The sequence below is a fragment of the Pipistrellus kuhlii genome, unplaced genomic scaffold (genome assembly GCF_014108245.1).
Source record: "Pipistrellus kuhlii isolate mPipKuh1 unplaced genomic scaffold, mPipKuh1.p scaffold_m20_p_13, whole genome shotgun sequence".
Taxonomy (NCBI): Eukaryota; Metazoa; Chordata; class Mammalia; order Chiroptera; family Vespertilionidae; genus Pipistrellus; species Pipistrellus kuhlii.
Window position 1 is genome coordinate 18,084,569 of NW_023425438.1, and position 20,748 is coordinate 18,105,316.

General features: G+C 39.4%; 1 protein-coding gene across 4 annotated transcripts in view; it reads right to left on the bottom strand.

The window, feature by feature from the left end:
* THADA (THADA armadillo repeat containing) overlaps nt 1-20,748 on the bottom strand; it is a 283,517-nt gene that overhangs the window by 161,522 nt on the left and 101,247 nt on the right. For all 4 annotated transcript variants that reach the window (XR_004987407.2, XM_045580694.1, XM_036435157.2 and 1 more), the window contains exons 27-28: nt 4,777-4,866; nt 3,067-3,198 (exon numbers count right to left, since the gene is read on the bottom strand). Coding sequence is in view for 3 of the 4 variants with exons in the window: in XM_045580694.1 (XP_045436650.1) it covers nt 3,067-3,198; nt 4,777-4,866 (222 nt within the window). In the remaining variant the exon portion in view is untranslated. The remainder of the gene's footprint in view (nt 1-3,066; nt 3,199-4,776; nt 4,867-20,748) is intronic.

Genomic DNA, 20,748 nt, shown 5'->3' on the forward strand with positions numbered 1-20,748 from the left:
AATCTTCTCATTATGCAATTCACTTTAGCATAGCAACCTTTGTGCTACTCCCACCATCTGAAAAATTTCTTTAGCTAAACTCAGAGTATCCAAGAGCCTGATTATAGCTCTTCCAAGTACATAAATTAACATCAACAATGCCACAAAAATAAAACATCGCCCATCCGCTTGTGTATCCATCCATCTTTTCAGCAATTATCCCAAGTCAAAACAGCCCAATCTTTACTATAACTAGACCCATAAAAAATACCTAAAATGATGTTTTATGATAAAATTTTCTTCCTTCATGAATAATTTTTTCAAAAGCAATTTAAATCAAATGTATACAGTTTTATCAGGTTCACTATACTATAAAAAAAATGTTTATAGTTTATAGCTCCAGTGTGACTGTGAACATTTTATGGTAGCACAGGGTTGTCTCTGCTGTAAGTTGATGAAACCTAAAACTGGGTTTTTTTTTAACTAAATTTAGGATATTTCCAATGAACCAAAAAAGATGGTCAAGAAAGAAAAGCCAGCCTTCCTCCACACCTGGCACAGACCAACCTCATTGCCCAAGGCATCCACACATGTGAGCCTGAGAGAATAGTGGCATCCAATCAAGCCACCCTCACCACTGAAAAAGCAAAGTAAGGAGCAGAACACATTGCTGGTGGGGACATGACTTCTACATCCTGAAAACAGCCTGTTCTCAGATCTACCTACTTTGGATGAAGGCTCCTTCATTGCTGCAAGCAATGAGCCTACTCAAAGTAGCTAAAGCTCTGGTCTACACAAAAGGGAACTGGTTATTTTGGTGTAGTAGAAAGAGTACACCAACATTCTTTATTTTTTATTTTTTAATATATTTTATTAATTTCCCACAGAGAAGAAGGGACAGAGAAAGTTAGAAACATCGATCAGCTGCCTCTTGCCCACCCCACTGGGGATGTGCCCGCAACCAAGGTACATGCCCTTGACCAGAATTGAACCTGGGACCTTTTAGTCCACAGGCTGACGCTCTATCCACTGAGCCAAACTGGTTTCGGCCAACATTATTGATAAGTCCTGCATACTTGGGTCCATATTCCAGTTCTCTGACTCCCTTTGTGAATCTCAGTTTTCTCACCAGGAAAACAGGAGTGATAACACTTTTTTCAGAATCACTGTAAGCAAAATGTCTAGTTTTGGGAGCAAAATGTCCTTCTAGTTTATTAAAAAGTATCTTTGTGGGTATGTGTTGAAGGGAAGTGGTTCTGATAATATTTAGGTTTATTATTCCAGATTTAATCTTACTGCTCAGTGTGACCTACAGACCAGAAACCTCAGCATTCCCTGGAAGTTTGTTTGAAAGGCAGACTCTCAGATTCCACGCCAAATCTACTGAGTCAGATTCCCAAGTCATATGTTTACATCTATTCTACAATATAATACACATGAACATTCAATAAACCAGAGCCTCTTGACACTCTAAGCTAAGGTATTAATTGTGACGACTCCTGCTAGTGGTGGTGCTATTTTTCAGGTAGAAAGCAACTAACAACCCAGGCCTTCTCACTGGAAGGATGAGATGATGGTATGTTCCTTACTTTGTGCCTTTTGAGTTTAAAAAAAAAAAATGCATTAAGTACACTGGTTCCAGTTAATACTTAAATCTTCTATATTTATGTAATCCTTGTTATGTGTAATAAATTCCCTGAACATAATTAGTAATATGAGCCTTCTGATATATGATAAACGAACAAATAACAGTTAGGAAGGACACCTTCGATGTAGTAATTTCTGGTTTCTAGGATGCAACACATAACAGATCGATTAGTAAGAAGGTTCTACAAACTGAATGTTCTCAACACAGGATGACAAAGTTCTAAAGCCTACACTGTGCCTCTCTGTGCATGTGCCTTTCCCTTCCCATCCACTTTCTGAAACACCTCTTAGTTCTTTCCAGTTACATGTGAAAGTACAAGTTTTAAATGCTCCTGAAAGTAAAATTATGACTCAAATTTCTAAAATGAATCACCAAATGCTGGATAGGGAGGCTGGTAACTTTGTGTCTCAGGAAACAAAACCCAATCTGAGTGAGTCATCTCTGTGATCACAGATAACACAGCCACAGCCAGGGCTTGGCGAAAACAAATGGCGATAGCAACCACATGTCAGAATCTCCTGTTTAATGGTTTCTCATATTAAAATGCATCAGTCAGCTCTGTGAAACCAGGAAGTGGAACACAGGACACCACATAATAACAAAAACAACTCTTGTGAGTTTGGTATATTTTATCCTTCTGCTCTAAGTCCATTTCGGTTTTTGAAAATAACTCAAATAAATGAAGGTGATGTTTTGTCAAGAGGTAAGTATAAAGGAATAAGCTAACTATTATGACAGGCTCTGAAATAGTTCATAATAAAATCTCAATACTTTATAGAGGCCTAGTTACTGAAGCTGTTGATCCAAAATGAAAAAATTGGCAGATGACTCAAAAAATGTAACAGAGGAAATGGTAACAGGCTTTAGAAGCAGGAAAGCCTGCTATCTTGTGACTCCATGCACAATCTGTATGCATGGCTCTTTCTCAGATACTACAAGCTCTAAAGAAAGGACAAGTGCATAGTAAACGCATGCTATGTGGCTTTGCCATCAAGATGCTCCTCCTTGCACCCACTAGGAAACTGCTCCATAGTGAAGAGCCAAAGGACCTCTTGAAGCCCTGGAGAGGGGACATACGCCAGGACTAAGCCTGCCCCATGTTGGTCAGGCTCAGCACTGGGGTAATGCAACAGCCAGGCTATGCTTTTCAAAAGGGGGCACCTCCTATCAACTCCACACACCCACTGGCAGGTGGACTCCAAGGAAACCTTATTTAAACAGTAGATGTAAGCTCCCACACCCACAATATAAGCAGTGAAATACTGGAGACCAGTTGGGGGCAATGGCAATATTCCCTGTTCCCTTCCTTCACTAGACACGCCCCAGAGTTAAAATAAATAAATAAATAAAAATCAGTAATTTCTAAAATAAGAACAAGATAAAATGCCCGCCATAAAGCCCCAAGGCCACCCCCATTGTTTCCACAGAGCATCCACTACCTCATAATGAAGGGGATAAAAGGTGCCATGCTGAGTGCAGAGTAGGTGCCGTCCATCGGGGAAGGGTAGAGTCGCCCCAACACCAACAGTAAGAGGAACATGCTGGGCTGACGGTTTAGTTCTCCTATGTCACTGAAAAAAATCATTGCACAGAAAAGATTTAAAATTTAAGAGGCGCTATCTTCAACAATTTTTCTCATTAAATAATTATGCATAGAAAGTGAAACTCGCCCCAAAACCGGTTTGGCTCAGCGGTAGAGCATCGGTCTGCGGATTGGAAGGTCCCAGGTTCGATTCCGGTCAAGGGCATGTATGTTGGTTGCGGGCACATCCCCGGTAGGGGGTGTGCAAGAGGCAGCTGGTCGATGTTTCTCTCTCATCGACGTTCTAGCTCTCTATCTCTCTCCCTTTCTCTCTGTAAAAAATCAATAAAATATTTATTTAAAAAAAAAAAGTGAAACTCTATGATTAGGAATAGTTTTCCTTTTTTTTCCTTTTTCTATCCTCCCCCCCCCCCCCTTAATCTATTCCTAATGTGTAAATGAAGAACTGCCAAAGCCATGGATTGGGCTTTTGCACCCAATCCTCTTATCAAAACTAATCATTTAATAATTTAAGTCTGCTGTTTTTATTCGAGCTGTTCATACAGAACAGGTGCCTGTTCCAGAGAAAGAAATGTGAAATTTTCAACATACGAATGTAGTTAAGAAAGCATGAACAGTTACTGACTAGGGCCAGAAAAGCCCATCTGCACAAGTTACTAATGTGGAAATGTATCATAAACAAAAGTAAAATTCATTGATGTTATTTTACTTTCCCATTACAGACAACTAGTACAAATTCATACCAAGTGCTAGAAGAATTAAAAAGATGCCCATTCTAAAAATTCCCCCATCAGCTACAGACTGTGATTGGAAGGACAATGGTGAACTTCTCCATCTGCCCCGATTAGCCTGGAAACCCTCTTTATGGCTTTGAGTTTCCAGGGCCACTGGCCATCTTTGTTCAGGAACACCAGAACCACTTCTGATCATAGGTGACAGGTTAGTCAGCTAACTGATGTAGTTTCACAATAGTCAGCCGTAACAGACCAGCAATAAAGACAGGTGCATTAAAGTAAACTCAACATGTAAACACACATCTTTTTAAATAATTTAGGAAGAAAATGCTCTTAACAGAAGAAATCACCATGTGCTTCTAGGAAGCTAGTTCCTGTATAACACTGGAAACAGGATTTTAAAACTATAATATCAAAATGGGATTTTATACAACTTTTCATGTATAAATCTACTAAAGAGACTCAGACAACATCTATATATATAAAATCCTAGCAATCAGAATGGTGGACCAACCAGAAAAACTGGAATGACCGGGTGGCTATGAGGCGCACCGCAGCAGCTAACCGGTCTTATCTGGGCCCTGATCGGGCTCCTCTCCCCAACCTAACTGGGGGCAAGTCTGGCTGGCTAACCTTTTGAGGCCCCTCCCTCCTGCTGGCTGGGCCCAATAGACCTCTATGGGGCAGGCCAGCCAGACCCTAACTGTGTACGAATTCATGCACTGGGCCTCCAGTGATGTAATAAAGAAGCACTTTTAAAAAATCCATCTGAATTACAAAGAAGAAGATGGTTAAAAACTGTTGCCTGGAGGGAAAAATCTCCCTTGATTCACATCTTGATTTTACTTTGCCCCACCCTATTCTCGCCTTACCTGTCCACAGTATTGGATACAGCCTCTAATTGCTTGAGAAGAAAAGGGTAAAGTTCTGGGAAACGAGAAAAAAATTCACTCCCTGTCATTCTGTGGAGAAAAAGAAAGAGAGGAATTACTATCATTTCCTCTAATTAAATAATAAAGCCTCTATTTTTTTTAAAGACAATTGAGATTATTTAGAAATACACTTTTTAGAATGTATTTTTATTGAATTTATTGAGGGTTACCTTGATTAATTAAATAGGTTTCAAGTGCACAAGTCTATAATGCATCATCTGTATACTGTATTGTAGGTGCACCACCCATAGTCTAATCTTTTGTCACCATGTATTCCCCCTTCCCCTCCCGTACTTACCCAACCCTCTTCCCTCTGGTAATCACATTTTATACTTAGATATTTAATGAAATAATGTTAAAAACAAAGCCTACATATGAAGAATCTAATAATAAGTGAAAACAATACATTTAATTTTGATTTGGGAAGTGCTCCTAATATGTGCAAATTTGTCTCAAAATTTAAGACTATGTATATTTACAAATATTTGATATTAAATTCTGTCAGGGATAAATACATCATTTGTAAAAATTCCAAGTTTCCAACAATTAATTTGGACTATGAATGCAGTCAACAGCTGGTTGACTGAGACTGACTCAGTTTCATTAATAAGAAAAAGTCCAGAACAAGGTTTCTCAATGACCAGATAATTCCTTGTTGTAGACACTGCAGAATGTTGAGCAGCCTTCATAACTTCTATCCCTTAGATGCCAATAGTACGGTAGTAACACTGCCCCCCAGCAAAGAAAATAAAAATGGTCTTTGGCCATTACCAGATGCACCTTGAGGGGAAAAATATCTCCAGTTGAGACACCTGGTCTGGAGTATGGTGATCAGAAGTATGAACTTGTGTGAAGTTCTGAGGGTCCAATCCCAGCAAACAACTGTGAGGACTACCTTTTTCATCTTTATTAACACTACTCTAAAATTCTGACAAGATCCTGAAAATAGCTCAAACTAAATACAGCATTTAGTTAAATACTCCATCTCCATATCTATTAAAAAGCTGGTCGATGTTTCTCTCTCATTGACGTTTCTAGCTCTCTATCTCTCTCTCCCTTCCTCTCTGTGAAAAATCAATAAAATATATTTAAGTGGAAAAAAAAAACTATTCTGAAGGGGTGCATAAATATTCCCTAACTTGCCCCTTCTTATCAACTCTCTATGTATGCTCCTACTAATGGAGACCAAAACATCATATTTAAAAATTGCTGTGTATTTTACACATAGCGAAATGTTCAAATCTTAAGTATACCATTCAATCCATTGTCACAAATGCATACACTCATGTAATTCAGACCTCTATGAAGACTCAGAAAATTTCTATCATCTCAGAAAGTTCCCTTGTGCCCCTTTCCAGTCAATTCTCAATCCTTAAAGCAATCATGATTTGATTTCCATGATCATAATTTGGTTTTGTCTATTCTAGAATTTCATATAAATGTAATAATACATTACATAACTTTTGTGTCTGGCTTTTCTCACTGGACATAAAGTTTATGAGATTCATCCATGCTATTCGATGTACTAATAGCTTGATTCTGTGTTTGCTGAGTACTACTATTTCATTATATGAATATACAAATTTGTTTACCTCTTGACAGACATGGATTGTTCCCACTTCTTGACTATTATGAATAAAGCTGCTATGAACTTTCTCTAGTTGTGTTTTTGTGGATATATATTTTCATTTCTCTTAGGTAAATATCTGAGAATAAAACTGCAGTATGTTTAATATTTTAGGAAACTGGCAGTTTTCCAAAATAATAACAATAGCATTTTACACTCCCAACAAGAAAAACATTCTAGTGTCACCGCATATTTTTCTAACACTTGCTACTGCCTTTCTTTTTTCCATTTTAGCCATCCTAGTGGGTATGGAGTGGTATCTCTCTATGATTTTGATTTACATTTACTTGATGATTAAATGACATTAAACACATTTTCTGTGCTTTGGTCATTGGTATTGCCTTTTGCTAAGTATCTATTCAAGATTTTTGCCACTTTTAAATTACGTTGCTTGCCGAAGCCGGTTTGGCTCAGTGGATAGAGCGTCGGTCTGCGAACTGAAAGGTCCCAGGTTTGATTCCGGTCAAGGGCATGTACCTTGGTTGCAGGCACATCCCTGGTAGGGGCTGTGCAAGAGGCAGCTGGTCGATGTTTCTCTCTCATCGACATTTCTAGCTCTCTATCTCTCTCCCTTTCTCTCTGTTAAAAAATCAATAAAATATAAATTTTAAAAAAATTACGTTGCTTGTTTCTTTTGCCATATATGCATTGCATGAACTTTCTCGTAGTCTGTGGTTTGCCAATTTATTTTCTTAATATATTTTGATGAACAGAAGTTTCAAAGTATTAATGAAGTCCAAATTGGATCAATTTATTTATTTTGTGATTCATGCTTTCCATAGCCAAATAAATCTTTGCCTTCTGAACATCACAAAGATATTGTTTTCATATACAAGTTTAATAGCTTTATGTTGAGGTCTATGATCCATCAAAAATATGGTGTGAGGTAGAGGTCAAGGTTCTTTTTTTCTACATTAGTGTATCATATTTTTAATAGAGAGATGCCACAAAAAAAGACATCAGTCTTAAGAAGGAAAGATTATATTATAAAGTTGAATTTCTCCCCCAACTCAATGCAATTACAATAAAAATAGTAATTTGTGTGTGTGTGTGTGTGTGTGTGAGAGAGAGAGAAACCAGATTCTAAAATACATAAAGATGCGCAAAGGGCCAAGCAAGAGAGGCCAAGATAATCTTAAAGAACAACAAAGCTGGAGGTCTCATACAATCAAGTAGCTAGAATAAGACTTCAGCAGTAATTAGAACGCTGTGGTGACAAATAGGCCAATGAAATAAAATAGAGAGCACAGTAACACACCTACATACACACATATATGAAAACTTGATTTATGAAAGACCTGGCATGCAGATGCTAGTACTATGAAAACCATACATGCTATAACTAATTACCCAAACAAAATTAAAATTGGATTCTAACCTCCAACAATATACAAAGTTAAATTCCAGTGAATTCAAGACTTAGAAGTAAAAATTAAAATTTCTAAACTCCTTAAAAGACAACAGAGAATAGAATTTATTGAACAAGACCCAAAAGCATCAACTAGTAGGTGCATGGGACGATAGTAACCAACTGAGTCACACCGGTCAGGGCTGAACATTTTAACTAATTGTTTTGTACTTAGTAGCTTGATGGATTTTGACTACATCTTTTAAAAACATTTTGTTCAAGTTATTTTGTCCATACTTGATGGGGGAGGACCATGAAACATTCAATGTGCACTGTGAGGGTTTAAATAAAACCAAAAATATTTTCTAAGAAGAATGTGACCTTATACAGGTACTATGAACACATAGGAGGTGCCTTTCTAGTCTAGCATTCTTAGCTCCACAATACTATTTAGAAAATGTTGACTCAATTTCTGCTTCAGCTCTTAGGGATATACAATATTAACAATTCTTGTGTATTATGAAATAGAGTCTCAAGAGGCAAGGCCTATAGGAAGATGTTGGAATTATCTAAACAGAACTCAAACTTCACTCACACCTGATTTTCAACTACATGAAAAGTTCTACAACACCTTAAATCCAGATCTTAGACTGCTACATAAATACCAGCCTTCAACTAACAATGTATACACTTTATAGTTAAACTGAGTGAAAAATTACCACATTCAGGTGTCTCTCTATTTGGAGGCAGTTCATAGATTTGGGGCTAGCTCCTACAGGTCTGTAATCCAGCCTTATTTTAATAGGCCAAAGCCATGAAACCATTTCAGTCCATATTTGAATCTCCCTCCTCTGAATCCTGGAACATATGACTTTTACCTCTCACTTGCTACTTAATAAAAGCTGTAGTGTAAGCATATTTTTCTCAAGAAAGTAGCAAATATATTTTAAAAATACCTACATACTTCATGTTGGGTACTGTGCTAGGTCCTATGGGAGATACTAACAATATGCAATAGTCACTGCTCTTAGAGTTTAAAATCTAGTTAGAAAGACAAGGCATATATATCCTTATAATAAAAGCCCAATATGCTAAGTATCCAGTTGACTGGTCGGCCACTCAACCAATCAAAACATAATATGCTAATGATAGGCTAAGGCCACTCAACCACTCACTATGGTGTGCACTGACCACCCGGGGGCAATCGACTGGTCAACAAGTCGCTATGACATGCACTGACCACCAGAGGGCAGGCGCTCCAATTAGTAGGTTAGCTTGCTGCTGGGATCCAACCTATCAGGACTGAGTGAAATGAATTGAACATACCCTGGAGCTCTCCTGCGGTCCCTCTCCATTGACCAACTTCCCATGTCCCTCCCCAGCCCTAATCGTGCACCAGTGGGATTCCTCGGCCTGGCCTGTGCACTCTCGCAATCTGAGACCCCTCAGGGGATGTCAGAGAGCTGGTTTTGGCCTGATCCCACAGACCAGGCCAACGGACCCCACTGTTACACGAATTCGTGCACCAGGCCTCTAGTTCAAAAAAACCAATAATGTAAGGCAAATCAGTGTAAAGGTCAAATGAATAAACCTATATAATAAAAGGCTAATATGCAAATTGTCCTCTTGACCAGGATTTCAACTGGGAGTTCAACCAGGGGACAAGGCCAGCCAGCCAACCACCTGTGGCCCCTCTCCCTGGTCATCCCCACCACAGACAGGCCTCCCTACCCCAATCAGGGCAGGCCAGCCAGACCCCACCTATGCACAAATTCATGCACAGGGCCTCTAGTACTTACAATGAAAAGTACAGAGTTGGAAAAGATATAATTGGGAGCTGAAGAGGTTAGGGAAAATTTTGTGGGAAACACAGAAACCAAGATGAGTCTGGAAAAATTAGTAACAGTAGGTTAAAAAGGAGAAGACAGCATGGAGGGAGTGGGCAGGTAAAGGAACAAGTGGGTAGATAAACCAGCTGGATAAAAAGAGGACTTCATAATAAAAGTAGGATGGCATATAATTTTTTAGAAATTTGAATGCCTGACTAAGCAGATTTATCTGCGTCTTACAGGCATCGAAAGTTTCTGAACAGAAAAGATATGTGACAAGAGCAGATAGACTGGACTAGGGAGCAGAAACATAGTGACCCAATGAACATTCACTAAATGTGTACCTGTTAACCTTAACTAGAGCATAAATATCTATAGGTAAGGGACCATATCTACTTCCTTACATCTCTCTTGATACACAGCACAATACTATGTAAATGTCCATTGACTGGTAAAAAATTTTTCTTCTCTGGCAAATATTGATAAATAATATTGGGGGGGGGGGGAATATCTAATATAGTTAACCTCAAAACTATGCCTTATACCTTTTTCTTCTCTTAGTGATTCCCAAGTGCCATCTAACTACCCACCCAATTTTCCAAGCCCGAAACTCCCCACGTATATGGTCATCAGGGCACTCCTGCTGTTTCTACCTCTGGAGTATCTATTGAATCCATGTCTCTTATTCCTCACTGATACCTCCCCAAGTCTAACTGCTATTATCTCTTGCCTAGATACTGTGTCAGCTTCTCACCTGATCTCTTTGTTCACATCTTGCCTCCTCTTAACTTTCTATTGTGACAAGAATTCTTGTTATAAAATACAAATTTAATCAAGCGATATTATGAGATTAATGGCTCCCTACTGCTTTTTGAATAAAGACTAAACTCCTTAGCTTGATTTACCAAGTTCTGCTTAATTTGACTCACTTGTCCAGTCCTAGACATAAATTTGAGGGGTGGAATTCTATCAATATTCAATACTTTTCTAGTCTCCAGATCTTGGCAAATGTTGTTTGTACTTTCTGCTAGGAAAAGCTTCTTCCCTTTATTATCCCAGACCAAGTCTAAATGATCCTTCAATTTTGGGCTTTGGATGATTTCTTCAGGGATACTTTCCTAATGTCCCAAATATGGGTTGAGTGCCTGCCATTGGTCTTACACTATAACCTATAATCACCCCATCATAGCACTTGAAGCATGTCATAACATGGAATTCCTCATTTAATTTCTTCTTTCTCCCACCAGACTATACATCCTGCATGGGCAGAGACTATGTCTATTTTATTTTTCCACATTATCTCAGGTGCTAAGTATGATGCTCAGTTCACACTGGTGCCTAATAAATACTGAATAAACAAAAGAACAGAGTCCTTGACATAGTCAAGGAGAAAAGGAATTATGACTTAAAATGGTGACAAATTCATAATTTCTTAAAGTGCCTCCTTAGCTATATCTGAGGACATTCAGAATCACATTTGACTTAATAAATTGAATATCCTGCAAGGACTTGAAAAATTTTTAAACACAAATATAAAGCTTGTCTCACTGGTTTGCAAACAGTTCAATTCTAGCTCACCCAAATAAGCAAACAGGCTGATATGCCACCTGCACAGATAAAGCAAGCCCTGGAGGTAAATTCTCCAGTGACAGGCATTTCAAACCTGTTTATCTATGAGGCTAAAAACTGGCCCAGCAACTTTATAAAAACAAGGGAAGTGGTAGCCAAAAGGAAAAACTGAACCTCTTCTAAGTTCAGGCTCCTAGGAAGACAAAAGGAGACCACCAAAAATTGTGAATGGGATAAGACAACATAGGTGAAAACAAACAAGCCTGGATAGAGGGTGAGAATAAAGCAGCTTTAACTTAGGGCTGTCAGGCTACACAAAAGCTGAGTTAGCCCCTAACCCATCAGGTAAGATTAGACAATTGATGAGAGGCCCTTAAGGAAACAGAAGCTCCTTGAAAAAAAAAATCTGCTTGTCTAGCATCAAGAATAAGGTACCAGCAGCACAGAGTGGCCATGGGCTCCTCCAGAGCACTCATCTGCCCAAGCCCAGCCAGAGCAGAGAACAAAGTAGGCAGGCCATAGAAGTTTCCTGAATGAATGAAAGTGCCTGCCTGGCAATCATTTTGTTTTATTTTAAAAGTTTTTTTTTCTTGTGTGTGTGTGTGTGTGTGTGTGTGTGTGTGTGTGTGTGTGTTTTATTAGCACTAATTTGTTGAAGAAAATTTTGATAATAAAGAATATTGCAAGGAGAAAAATCTAAAAATCACCACAAACTCACCACTCAAAATAGCTGCCAGTGCACTGATGTCTTTCCATCTGTAGTTTTCTCCCCATTATACATTATTCTATAATTTTTTACACTTAGTAAAGTATATCAAATACTTTCCACATCAATCTGAACCCATTTTAACATAGCCAGTGTGACACTCTCTGTGCTTCTCCTATGGCTGAACATACGCCTGGGCACTAACCCAGAATGACCCATCTCCCTCTTGGCTAAGCCATGTGTAGTCCTGACTCCAGCCACGTCCAGAGCCTACCTCTGTCTGCACACTTCATGTCTAACCTTGGCAATGCCAAGAGTCTAGTTTTAGAGCTTTCACCATTTTGGTAGTCTCTGAATCCAGCCTGCCACCTAACACATTTGAATCTAACTTAGCTTAGAAAAACCTTCCCTTGAATCAAGCCTCTATTTCTCTTGGAGATCCTGTCCTAAGATCGGCCACATATAAAAGGTTGAAATGCCAGAAGCACATGTTTCTGAGATTAACAAAAGCATCCAGATGAAAACTATCATACTATGAGAAGAAACATTTGGTGAAATATGCTAAAAATAAAAATAAGATATCTCTGTCCCCATTTCCTACATACACATTCCCTATCATTCTCAGTCATCTCAGGAATGGGGATCAACAGGATAATGCACAAAGGTATAAAAAGAGAAAGCTAACAAAGGCAAGCACAAACAGGCAGGAGTAAGGAGCTGCAGAGCAGACTGCGAGGAGCTGCGTAGCTTGCGCCTGTTTTCTTTGTGTGTGTGTGTTTAACAGAATTTATTCACAGGCCATGGAGCAAACACCATAAATCTAGTCATTAGATGAAAGCAAACGCTGAAGACAAAAGCCTGGAGGTTTTCAGACTGTATTTCAAATGGGAACCCAATAAAGTATGAAAACCTAGTTACTCCCCAGATTGTGGCTTATAAAATCACCCAGAGAGAAATCAGTCAAGGGCCTGTATCTCTTTGCCACAGTGATTACTGATAAAAACAGCAAGCTTCATCTTAAGAAAAACAGTACCCCCAAATGGAAACAAACCTAGAAAGATGACAAAGTGTGTGCAAGCACACACTCACACACACACACACACTCTTCAAAGAGTGATCAAATGCACTCATAAAATAGAAGCAACTAATAACAAAGAAATCTGGTTTTGGAATTCCACTGGGAGGCTCTTATTCCATTCTAGAATCCTCTCCCCCATCTCTGACACCAGCATTTCTCCCTAGAGCAGCAGCAGTTATAAAAGTGACTGGACAAAAAGACGTCAGTGGTCCCAGAGTCAGAATCTCACAACAAGCACCTGTAATCATGGTAATGGTTCCACCAGGAAGTCCTGTAATTAAATTTCAGGCAAACCTGTCGGAAGTTAAAGTACTAGGAAAGGCATCTTCTTCAGGGCCTCTGTTCTAAGCACATGACTCTGACCAGATCTCATACAATCTCATTTCCCTTCTTATCCTCTGTAGATAGCCATGAAATTCCTGATCTTTTGAATGACTTTCTAATCCCTCCCTTCAAATAAAAAAACTAGCCATCACTATACTATACCCTGAGAAGGTGAAAGGCCTTGGTTCTGGAAGTGCATGCCCTCCCGCGTGTGAAACCACTGGCCCAGGGTGGGCCTGGAAATACACTTTCACTAATCACACAACCAGTTGGTCAGTAAACACACATCTCTTGAATTCCTCATGTGTGCAAGGTCCCACTCAGGCAGTTTATACGGATACTAGTAGCCCTGCGCATGAATCCCTGCGCCAGTAGCTCTCTGCAGGCCTAGCCACTCTGCGCCCACTGCCCAGAGGCTCTCTGGGCCCAGAGGCCCATCTACGGCTGGGCGTGGGACACTTGCCTCCCTCTTACCCTGCCACTGTTCCATACCTGCTGCCCAGAGGTCCTCTGAGGCTGCGGTGGAATGCTTGCCTTGTCGCCGCAGCAATGAAGCAAGCATTCCACCAGGCCCCTCATGCTGCCTACTCTCAATGGCCACCCCCCTGGGACTGGGAGACTCAGGCAGGGCTAAGAGGACCGAGTGCCGCCATCTTTGTGATGGAGTGACAGTTAATTTGCATATTACCCTTTTATTAGATAGGATTTTTACACCAGAATTTTTTCTTAGAAAATTCCATCATCTATAAAATATCAGAAGCAGTCTACCTCCAATAGTTAATCAACAACTTAAGGATTTGTATGCATGCATATAAGCATAACCAATGGACGCAGACAATAGGGGGTGAGGGTGAGGGCAGGATTGGAGGGTAGGGGCAATGAGTGGGTAAGCACACATTTGTAATACCTTAATAAAGGAGAAAAAGAGAGAGAGAGAGAGAGAGAGAGAGAGAGAGAGAGAGGGAGAGGGAGAGAGAGAGAGACCAAAGATATGATAATTAAATGTAATGCAAAATTCTTAATTGGGGAGAAATTGTTACAAAGAATAAAATTTAAATATGAATTGTATATCTATAATAGGAGAACCAAAACCAGTTTGGCTCAGTGGATAGAGCATTGGCCTGTGGACTGAAAGGTCCCAGGTTCGATTCTGGTCAGGGGCATATACCTCAGTTATAGGCACATCCCTAGTGGGGCGGGGGGGTGTGTGCAGGAGGCAACTGATCAATGTTTCTCTCTCATCGATGTTTTAACTTTCTATTCCTCTCCCTTCCTCTCTGTAAAAGTAAATAAAATATATTTTAAAATAATAATAATAATAAAAGGGGGGGGGGGAATTATTTTCTAAGCAATTTGTGGTAGAATGTTTCTAAAAATGGCCACAATTTCCACTGCCCTCCCCAAGTGTACATACCTCTCTTCCTTCAAGAGGTGGGCTCTATTTCCTCTCCCTTTCACACTGATCTAGCTTTGTGACTTCTTTAATCAACAAAAGCCCATAGACATGATGCTGTGCCTTAGGCTTCAAGAGAAATGGCAGCCTCTGTATTCACTGTCTTGAAGATGAGACTACTCTGCTAGAGAAAGACCCCACTCCCCCAGTTATTTATGCCCTCAGGAGAGGGTCTAGACATGAGTGTGAGACCATCTTGGTCATTCCAACCCCAGCTGAGGTCCCAGATAAGTAAATGTAGCTACCTGCATGAACCCAGATGAAACTAAATGGTGAAAAACCACCCAGCTGAACCCAGCTAACTGACAAAATTGTGAGAAATATGAAACTGTTATTACTTTAAGCCACTAAATTTTGGGGTGTTTGTTATGCAGCAACAGGTAAGTGAAAGAGAATATGCAAGGTACTGAGTTAGAGTTAGACTATATGGAAAAGATACTACTAACAAAAAGGGATACTGATAGCAGAAACACACAGTTTAACTACTATATTTATTCTCTCCCTGTTCTGGGGACCAGAAAGCTGAAATATGTATCAACACTCTACAATCAAAGTGTCAGCAGGGTAGCTCCAGAAGCTCTTGAGAAGTTTCTGACCCTCACCTATTTTAGCTTCTGGTGGCTGCTGGCATTCTTTGGCTTGTAGCTGCATACGCCAATCTCTACCTGTGGTCACACTGCTTTCTCCTCTTTTGTCTCTCAAATCTCCTGCTATCCCATTTAAAAAAATATATATTTTATTGATTTTTCACAGAGAGGAAGGGAGAGAGACAGAGAGCCAGAAACATCGATGACAGAAATACATCGACAAGCTGCCTCCTGTACACGCCCCACCAGGGACATGCCTGCAACCTACGTACATGCTCTTGACTGGAATTGAACCTGGAACCCTTCGGTCCACAGGCCGACACTCTATCCACTGAGCCAAACCGGTCTCGGCTGCTATTCCATTCTTATCAATGCATTAGGATCCACCAAAAAATTCAAGATAACTACTCCGTCATAAAGTCCTTAATGTAATCATATTGACAAAGACCCCCTTTCCGTCCAAGGTAACAACATTTACAGATTCCAGGGATTAGGACTTGATGTCTTTGGGGGATCATTATTTTGCCTATCACAACTATGAAAACATCCAAAAGTTAAGACTGTAGGGGGCAAGAATGAACCTAACTTTTATTTCAATTCAGTTGGTTTTCAAACTTTTAAAGCAAACAAACAAATAACAACAAAAACACTCGTGCCCCCCACCCCTAATCTCAATATTTAAAAACTAAAAACAAAATAAAAGCAGAACTGTTCTGGTTGAAACAGGGTTGAGGTAAGTGATCATCAGTTTGGCCTCTCTCTTATCCTTAGCAAGCACAGCCCTGACACCCGTGAGCTCCAGAGCTCCTTACTTCCTATTATTCCCATCTCTTTCTCTCTCTAGTTAACCAGCACGTGCCATCCATCACTGCCCACTCTTCTCTACAATGGCAATTTTATCTTTTTCATAACATTAATAGTTATGTTGCTTTATTAAAACATTAGAGGCCCAGTGCATGAAATTCGTGCACAGAACGGGGACCCCTTCGAGGATGTCCAATTGCCAGTTTAGGCCCGATCCTGCGGCAGTCAGACATCCCTCTCACAATCCGGGACCACTGGCTCCTAACCACTCACCTGCCTGATCAACCCCCCCTCCCCCAACTGCCCCCCTGCTGGACTGATTGCCCCCTAACTGTCTGGAAGGAAGTCAGACATCTGGAAGATGTCCAGTCATCCAGACTAATTAGCATATTACCCTTTTATTAGTATAGATGTTTCAAGTCTGTATCCTCTTACCAGGAAGTGAGTTCCTTGAGAATAAAAACTTGCTTGCTCCTGATTTAACCCAAACACCTTGAATGGAACTAGCACATTAAGATACTCAGAAAATATGTCACCTTCTTACTGTTTTCTTAGAACTCCCTCCACAAGTCTCCTTCCTCAATTAAGGATGGGCAATCTTCCTTTTAGCCACAGGGGTCCTGTCCCTATCAGCCTGACTCCAAAGATATGTACAGGATTAAAGAAACTCTGATTTGATAATCCTAAAGAGCATCATAAAAGCATTAAAATCCTAGTCAAGCACATGCATTAAACATCCAAACAGCTCATATAGTGCTGAACCTGCCTCATCGAAAATGCTAGCAATCACCTAGAAACTACTCTTTTACTCACTAACACTACTAATTTAGCATAAGGTCCAATATTTCAAAATAAGCTTTTGGTTTCTATCTCTGTAACACTTTTGTTCAATGAACTCTGTCAAGATTCTACTCTAAACCTTACAGACATTTCCATTAGGCTAGTATTAATTTGCCAGTTCACGTGATTAAAGCAAGGGGAAGGTGCCAACACAGGTCCAGACTTTACTGAACATATTAGAACTAGAAGGACTCTTAGAAAAGGTCTAGTAATCATTTAATTTTATAGATGAGGAAACTCATCTTAAGTGAGTCTCCCAAGATCAAAATACTGGTTGGGGAAAGTATAGGGCTAGACTCCAACTCTCTTGTTTCCCTATCTAGCCAGTAGAGTTTTCAGGGTTTCTAATATACAGGCAATGTCACTATCCCTATTCCACGCATTCACTTGACAAGCAGAAGGCATAGTGGTCCAGGCCAGCTAGTTTTCAAAGAAGCTCATGCTGTGGTCAGATAGGGATCCTGGTCAAGCCAGGTTAAAATTCCAACCTAATTCTACTTCCATATAGTGAGCCAGGCACCCACTAACCTTAAAGGGAGTACATGAGCAGGCAAACTACCAGCTAAACTAATCTTTAAAAATCTATCCATCTGCTCTTAAAAAGTATTTCTGGACATCACTGGACCACAGAGACTAAGTATCAAGCTTTCTCCTATATTCAAATGAAGAGAAGCTTCCTAACACAGTACAATACCCCTAACCATCCCCACTCTTTCGCCAGAAGAGAAAAACAAAAACAAAAACAAAAACCCTCTAACGCCCATGCAAGTCAAATTAGTAGAGGACAGTGTGTGTACTTGTTTTTATTCAGACTCAATGCTTCCTTTTCCCCAGTGAACCCATGTTTTTTGTAAGTTTGTGAAGACTCAGGCTAAGACTTATTTACATGAAAAACAAAAACAAAAAACAAGCAGTCACCAGGCAAATGTTACACTTCCAATTAACACACACTGTTGTCCATAACTGGTATGATGTGATATCCGGTGCCCAGTTTCCCAAATTCGCAGCTGGAAGAAATGAAAAAAGACTCAGAACACAAAGTGTGACCTGCTGCTGCAGAAGTATGGAAAATAGTCCATTTAGCGGATGTTCATCGCAGACTGAAGGATTGAGTCTTCTCTCTGAACAACTGCCTGGAAGTACTAAAAAAAATGGGATAATTTTCAACAGATTGGCTGGATCTCCAGACGGAGAGGAAAAGCCAGCATTTGGCAGAGTTGTGAAAGGAACATTTTGGACATCTTAGCCATTTATATTTTGGGGAGCCAGAGAACTAATCTGGAATAAGTGTAACTCATTATTGTTATTATTATTAAAAAGCCTAACCTCTGGCTCCTGGGGCTGGCAGCAGGAAGCATGTTGGTTTCTGTAGCAATGCAAGTGAAATTTATTAAATTAGACATTCCAAGATCAGGGTCCTGAGCTTGGTGTTCTCACGAATGCCGATGTTTTCAAGTACCCTCAAGTTAGTAGGCTGTCACCTCCTTGCGGACCCTGAAAAGCCATCTGTTTGGCCCTGGTACTCAGTAGCCTGTACATGGAGATCACACAGAGGCAGGTTTTCAACCTGGCTGGGAGCCATTCCCTTCCATGCGTGTTTCCCCCTAACAGCCAGGCCTAAATCCTTCCAAGGGTGAGGCTGTGTTTGCCACCTCAACTGTATCTCCTGCAAGTCTAGTAGAGGAGACAGACAGCGTGTACTTCCTACATTTTCAAAAATAAATAAAGGAATAAATCATGCCTCTATTCTTCCCCTCTTTTTAGTTACATTCTACTAATTACAATTAACATATGTTCATTTTTAAAAATCAGGTAATACAAATCAGTAGTAAAAGAAAATTTACCTTGCTCTCTACTCTAGAGCTTTTCTATATACATAAAGAAGTTAAACGTATACATAATCTATATACAGTAGTTGTTCTGAAGGAGTGACAAATCTAGCTGTGCTAAACAAAATAAATGTTCTTCAGTCACCTGCTTTAAAAAAAATATTTAGGTACTTCACTCATTTATGTTTTGAAAGTAGAAAGAGAAAATCTAGTGTTTCTGGTACTTAATTTTTAAAAATGTTTTGGAATAAAAGTACATTTTCATTATTTTATCTCCATTGTGATAAATAAAGTCTAGCTAACTAAAGACTAAGAGGAAGAAAATCATATTCCATGAGAATGTTGAAGCAAATGCTCGGTTAACTTCTGCTATCTAACTCTGCTGCCATGCTGATCCTTAATTCTCTGTTTGGGAGGTTTTTTTTTTCCTCTCCACATAACATTCAAAATTTAATGAATGTGTCTTGGTATGGACAATTTTTTCTTTGTTGTACTGAAATTTGTGTCCTTTTAGTTCTAAGAAATTGTCCTGTGCTATTTCTTTGACAATTTCTGCCCTCATTTTTCTTTGCTTCCCTTTCTGAACTCCTATAAATTAGGTGTGTTGGATTGCCTGAAATAATCTTCTAATTTCCTTTTTTTTCTCTCTCCCATGTTCCATCTTTCTTGTTTTCTTTAGTTTTACCTCTGAAAGGGTTCTTGTACTCTATCTCCCAGCCTATGTATTGAAATGTTCATTGGATTATCATATTTTTAACATTAAATTCTATAATGTGTCAAACAAGGGTTAGAAAACAGGCCAACAAGAAGGCACAAATGAAGACCATCATTAATAAGCAATATTACAGAAAGACATTTTATTTAAAGGATTGGTTCTAGCATCCACTGAAGCTCTTCATCATATAAAGCTAAAGAACACCAACTTTAAGCGCAAAATGTTCTACTTAAAGATGTTCTCCTTCCTCCAATTTGGAGGGACTCCAAAGCAATGGAGACACAATAGTTATTAAAAAGGCAGGAAATTCTTCCAGTTAACCAACTTTTACACACTGTTCCTTATGGTCAAACTCTTCCCCACACTGTGGTAACGCTTTTTTGACTTTGTGACCTTATTACTAAGACTGTCAATTATGTTCACCATGTTTGAGCAGAGGATCTGCTTGAATGCCAAAGACTACTCCACAGAGCTATTTAATCTTTCCTAACAGAGACTCATTGAAACTGGGAGTCTGGTAAAATGTTTTACCTAACCTTGCAAAGTAAATATCTGAAGAATATAAATACCTCCAAGGCAAGTCTAAAATGTATAAAATTCACAAATATTAAGGCAAATGCTACCTTAATTATATAATTACATTTCAAGTAAAATAATGCTATTAGTTTAGACAAACTAAGGCAGTTCAAATATTATTATCGGACTACATTAAGCCTATTTCCAATGGTAAAATATTTTTTAATAGTATGGACAGCATTTCATTTTAAATTTGACTTTATTCATAAAGTCAAATTTAAAACCATAGATAAACTATAAATTATTCTGTGGTGTAATGAGAATGAGAATATATAATGTAGTGAGACAGCAAAGGTTTAGAATTCAGACCAGAGGAGCTCTATCTATTGGCAGTGTGACCTTGGGTGCATTGTTCAACCTTGCTGCATACCTTTCCACTTTGTTTTCCATAAAATGGGAGTAATAGTGCCTACCTTGAGGAGCTACTGTGAGAAATGAGATAATACCTGGGCAAATCTAACACTGTGCCTTCAAATTTTACACACATTGTTCTTTAGCCTTGGCTCCTTTTACCTGGCCCTCTTTGTCAGCCAGGTCGCCCCCAACTGCTCCCCACCCCCTCCGCTGCTGGCTTGGTTGCACCTAACTGCCCCCTCCCTGCTGGCCTGATTGCTAACTGCCCCCCCT